The following is a 5,904-nucleotide window of genomic DNA, read 5'->3' on the forward strand; positions in this document are numbered from 1 at the left end:
TCTTCAAATAACTTCGTCAAACTGTTAATTCCTTCTGGGTAGAAGATCCGGAGAGATATATTAAATTAAGAATGAATTTATTTCTGCTTACGGAATTCGCATCAAAATACCGACCAAAGATAAACGATGTGTCTTGAAATGGTAAGTTCCATCAACACGTTGTTTACACTTTGACGGAAGTGATATGGGACCGGTTGTTCGCAGTTTCTTCACACTTTGTAGTGAAGAGGTAGAGGACGGGGAAATCGGCTGACACCCGTGCCATCAGACAAGTATTGTCGATTAAAAACAACGACAACTCTAAAGCTTAGGAAAACGTCATCTTCAATTAAAGCAACTTCACGCAAATCAATTTCAGGGGGTCTGATCATATTTGGAAGGTGTTAAATCTATGCGGGTAAAGGAAATTTTCAATAGATGATCAATGCAGAATAAGGATTTTATGAAAAACTAGTGGTATATATAGGGGAAGAAATCTTGAAACGGTTTTAAGAATAAATTGTTATATGTTAATAAATAAAGGGGGAGATCATAAATATGCCAAAACCAAACTGTTTAACAATAAATTGAACTTGAAAAATTTTAAAAATGACTACCATAAAAATTGAACACGTTAACTTTCTAAAGCGTCCGGCATAACTTTTTAAAACGTCGGCATAAGCTAAAGCGTCCGCATGTCCGTTTTAAAGCGTCGGCCTAAGCTAAACGTCGGCCTAATCTAAAGCGTCAGCAGGACGCTGTGGAAAGCGTCAGCCGGACGCTGTGGAAAGCGTCAGCCGGACCATTGCTCATCTTTAGCCAGACCATTCCGGAAGAAAGCCTCAGCCGCTTTAGAAACGATATGAAACCAGGGACGCAAGCCGTGGAGTCATGCGTCCACAGACGCATGAACATCAATCACCAGACGCTTGAACATTGTCGGACACGTGTGGGACACGTGTCAGCTTGAACGAAATGGACGCTTCAACATGAATGACGGCCGCTTCCGAGCCTGGGAGAACCTTCCAAAGACGCAGGAACGTGACAAATTTGCAAATGCACTTGGTCAAGTCAAACACTATTGAGAATTGAGCAGAACACAGCCGGGCTTGCTTAGTTAACTATACTGTCAGTTAAATTTTGAGTTGTTTGAGCTTGAATGTTCATTGCGTCAAACTTAACATGACATGCTAAGTGTTTGAAAATCTCATCTGCTCCTGCTCATTTGTGTTGAACCGCTTTGGATTTATTGGCTACTCAAGCGTGCTTATCCCAGAGAGTCTCAAAGATAAAGGAAAGTTGTGCAGCGAAAGTTCATGGGCTTCTTGCGTACCACTAGTCTGGAATTGGGAGTTACTCCACAGCTGAGTCCATTTTAGGACGAAGTTAATGACTCATATCAATAAGCGGGACAAAATGGTTGGCACTTTGGAGAACTAGAGCACCACGAAGGCCTCTGAGGACAACCTTGTGATAAGTGTTTTCACGGCGGGTCCAACCCCAAACATATGGCTAACCAATGCCGGTGGAAGAATATTAAAATTGTGGTTCCCTTGACAAGCAACAAAGGTGTTTGAAGACTTGCAACTAAAGACAATTTTGGGTTAATTTGCTATAAGATGGCAATAATGCTAGAGAGCAAAGATCTATGTTTGCGGGAGTGCTAAGTTGACGCGAAGCAATAGAAGGATCTGTCTGCACCGCTCACCCTGTTCATAGAAATCCAAGTGCGGAAAGACATGTTGATCATGTTCAAAATGGCATGTTGGGGCAGAAAGTTCAAAAGGTTTTCAAAGTTGTTAGTTTAACATGGTGTGTCAAAGCCGAAAATTTGACAATGGACTAGGTGTGTCCATGGTTGGTGGAAACATAGAATTTGCACATTGGACGGGGTGTGTCTACGAAACCAATCGAGGGTGAAAAGTGGTCGTTGTAAACTAAAATCAAAGGATTGCTATGAGACCGAGTCTGTTGGGTGGGCCCTTTAAGGACAACCCCACGGTAATGATCTTGCATATCAATAAGTGGGACGAAATGGATGACCCTTAACAGACCGAGTCTGTTACGTGGGGCCTTTAAGGACAACCCCCATGACATTGATCTTACATATCAATAAGCAGGACAAAATGTACGTCACATCTCACATTCTTCAATATTGAAGGGTAGAGAATCGACGACAACTGTTTTAACGTGTATAGGCCATGCATCATGTGGAAGGAGACGAGTTAGCGGCTACAATTATGTAGCATTGAACTAACTCGTGATAAAGTAGTGGAAGACCACTTCAATCAACGACGACTTGAGTAGTTGGTAACATATATGACCTCACATTTAGTTTATGGTCCCATCCCACCACCCTAACCAAAATAATGGTTTATTCCTTTTCTTCTTTTTATGAGACGTGACGTGTTAAATTTTCTATGATTAAACAACACAAATTATTCAAATCTCTTTTGTCACACCCAATTAAATTGGTATTAAATTATTAGTAGGATAATTAATCAAATTTCCATGCATAAAACTATATTATATTGTTTCAAGTTGGATCAAATGAATCTGGTCGTTTTTCTAAAAGACAAAGAGACACATTACACCTACATGATACATGGTTATCAAATCCATGAAGATTCATTGGTTGATTGATAAGGTAAGTTCATAAATCATATACACAACTACACAGCTAATCCTACCTTAATTCAACAACAAAAGACAGCCTATAACATACTCATAACATGACCAAGATAATAATACAACATGATAACAACATGAACCAAATTTCCATTGATGATGAACCATGTTCTTTAGATCCATGGGAAAAAATAATCAACGGACGAGATTCATTCGAAGATTGACCCGCTCGCTAGAGTTCTTCGCCTTTGCAAGGGTAGATGACTAGATTCATCTTTCCATACATTTGTTTCCCAAGGCTTCATGTCACAAAAAAACCATAACCGGTTGCTTCGAGGCTATGGAAAAAAAAGGGGCGAATTGTAACACGAGCCCGGGGTTTTACACATTGCATTCCCTAGTTTTGATTCACTGTCTTTGATCTTCTTTGGTTTTTTTGAAACTGCGAATGTTTGTGATCGTAATCAAAAGTTTTGGACCAACATTAGTCGTTCGATTAGGGTCCGACTTCTGATCAAAAAAGTGCAAGCTTCAAGTATCCTTCTATTTACAAACCAAGGTGCTTTAATCAATCAATCAAACAGTTGATCATCCAACTTATTTGGCGTCTCGAGTCGGGCTACTAGCAAGTCAAGTGCTTCTCTCATCCAAGCATATTGGCAAGATTCTTTAGCTTTAGATGCACTCATCTGAAAACCAATTCAAACATTTGTAAGCATAAATCTTCCTGAAAAACTTATGCTGCAAGTTGTCTTTTAAAACCTACCCATTGTCTTTGGCGAATCGCTTTCTCGGGCCATTGGTCAAGTTCTTCATTCACAAGTAAAGGGAACATGTGTCCTTCATAGTATGCATCATTGCCTTTGCTCTTGAAGCACCATTTCCCCAATTCACTCCCAACTTTTCCGGTCACTCCGGCTTCTTCGATTGTTTCTCGTTGAGCCGCGTCTTCAATCTCTTCATCCAATTCCCATCCTCCCTGTTAATTCATTTGACCATGTGTTAGTCATAAATTTTTGGAACAAAATTAACTGAATTATGTAACATTAATATGATGAATTATTTATTTACCTTAGGGAATAACACTCCTTTGCCTTTTCTTTGAGCACTTATCACAAGCACCTCGAGTGCATCTTCTATGCCTGATTTCTTTATGCTACCTTTTAACCTGTAAGGTATGCATCTGCACAACATTTTCAAATTAATTATTAGAAAACTATTACTCATAAATATTCCTGTTTCTAAATTAATTTTAATTTCACCCAAATTTTAATCAAATTAATTATTAGAAAACTATTACTCATAAATATTCCTATTTCTAAATTAATTTTAATTTCACCCAAATTTAAATCAAATTTTACTTGTAACTTAAAAATCTCCAAATTTACTTTTTCCCCAAATTCCAAAAAAAAAAAAAAAAAAAACATAGATAGATAAAAAAACAAGAAAAAAGAAACTAACCCAACGACAACACGTTGAAGGCCGTTGTAACGCTGCAACTGTCTGCCAGTACGAGCAACTATGGCAACCATATTTGAAAAACAAAAGATAGAAAAAAAAAGTTGATGGCCGAGAACCAAAAAAAAAAACAGAAATTTCTGTTGAAACAGAAAAACAAGATTAAGATTTAGTTGAGTTGAGTTGAGGTTTGAGGTTATGGTTGAGATAATGGAGAGAACAAGAGTAACACATATATAGATCTAGATAGATGATGGAAGTGGGGCCCACAGTGGGGCCGGGTTAAAGGGTATAAATGGAAATGACGTAGAAGTGGGGGGGAATTAAATAACACGGTGTGACTGACACGAGCCGGTGCGCCTTACGTGGAACTGACTTACACGGGTTCCTATCGTGTTTCCAGCTCTCGCATTTCCGGATTTTATTGCTATCGCGTACGATAAACTTTGCAAGAGGCGATAATATCAAACGGAGATGATGACAAATTTGATCTTTCGATACAGACATGATAAAAAGCACACTCAAATGAAAGGACATGTATTGTTTTTTTTTTTTTTTTAATTTAGTTACACGGTTGAACATGAACATCTGTTTGTTCAATGATGTTTGTTAATAGTGACGAAGATTGAGATTTTCAACCAGAGCGGCGAAGTAATTGGAACTAAAAATTTATATAAAACTGGGGGGTCGAACACGTATATACCAAAAAATTTCTATACGAAAACTGCATACTCTCTACTACTGAGCGAAAAGTTCGAGGGGTCAGCCGCCCCTTCCACCTCTTAGAAGCTTCGCCCATGTTTGTGAACATTTGTTTATATTCGCTTATCTAAACTCGTTAGATTCGCTCATTTACATTTTGTTTATGTTCGAGTGTTTACGTTCATTTATGCTCGCTACTCGCTAGTTTCCGCTCGTTTATATATTCACCTTTAGCTATTTAACAATTTAGGTAACAAACATTATGGGGAAGGACTTGATTGTTGAAATTGTGTAATCATAGGGATTTGATTGTTGAAATTAAAAAAAAAAAAATTAAGGATAGCCTGGTATAAAGCACAAGGACTCAAATTGTGGTTTAGTCTACATTCATTTAACTTTTTTTGGCCCATTACAATTTAGTCTAGTTTTATTAAGTTTTTAAGTCCCAACAAAATATTGTTCACGTCTACTTGTAATTGGTGGTCACATCGTTCATATGTTTATTATTCTTTGTGTTGTTCGTTTATACAGTTAGCAAGCACGAACACCTGTATTTTCTTAAAGATTGAACACGAACAAAAAGACCCATTTGTTTAGCTGTCCGTATTTGATCATTTGTTTGGTAAGATAAACGATCTAACACGAACATATACCGTTTGTGATTGTTCGGTTCATTTATATTTATGCATGTTTCTAGTGTGTATACTATATTATAATTAGGGACGAGCTTAGTATCGGTACTGAAAATGCTCGGTACGATACTTTACTGATATTTGAAGGTAAAATATCGGTATTGTATCAAAGTATCGGTACCGAAAAAGCCAAAAAGTAGGTATGGAATTAGTACCGAAAATAATTCGATACAGGCAATTCGGTACCAATTCCCGATACCGAATCCTCATCCTTAATTATAATGCATACGAGGTAAGAAGTAATTTACATAAATTTAAGAGTTTAAGGAATTAAAAGTATTAACTCATAAGTTACAATCCTCTAAGCCTTTAAATCCCAAATTTTTTGGAATTTTGCATTTTTGTTCAACCCACATGGGATGAGAAAACAACCTTGCATTAAAGAAATGGCTATAAAAGGGTCCCTTACCTTACTAAAGAATTCATCTATTTCATTTTGTAACTT

At 37.4% G+C, this 5,904-nt stretch overlaps 1 protein-coding gene across 1 annotated transcript; it reads right to left on the reverse strand.

Annotated features, from left to right (window-relative positions):
- Positions 1 to 2,585: 2,585 nt before the first annotated feature.
- On the reverse strand, positions 2,586 to 4,273 carry LOC110909278 (nudix hydrolase 17, mitochondrial). Its single transcript, XM_022154309.2, has 4 exons — positions 4,069 to 4,273; positions 3,679 to 3,790; positions 3,374 to 3,586; positions 2,586 to 3,296 (listed from the first exon to the last, which is right to left on the reverse strand). Exons 1-4 carry the CDS (start codon positions 4,137 to 4,139, stop codon positions 3,180 to 3,182), a joined length of 513 nt encoding a protein of 170 aa, XP_022010001.1. The 5' UTR covers positions 4,140 to 4,273; the 3' UTR covers positions 2,586 to 3,179.
- Between the last annotated feature and the right edge of the window lie 1,631 nt (positions 4,274 to 5,904).

The sequence above is a fragment of the Helianthus annuus genome, chromosome 14, assembly GCF_002127325.2.
Source record: "Helianthus annuus cultivar XRQ/B chromosome 14, HanXRQr2.0-SUNRISE, whole genome shotgun sequence".
Taxonomy (NCBI): Eukaryota; Viridiplantae; Streptophyta; class Magnoliopsida; order Asterales; family Asteraceae; genus Helianthus; species Helianthus annuus.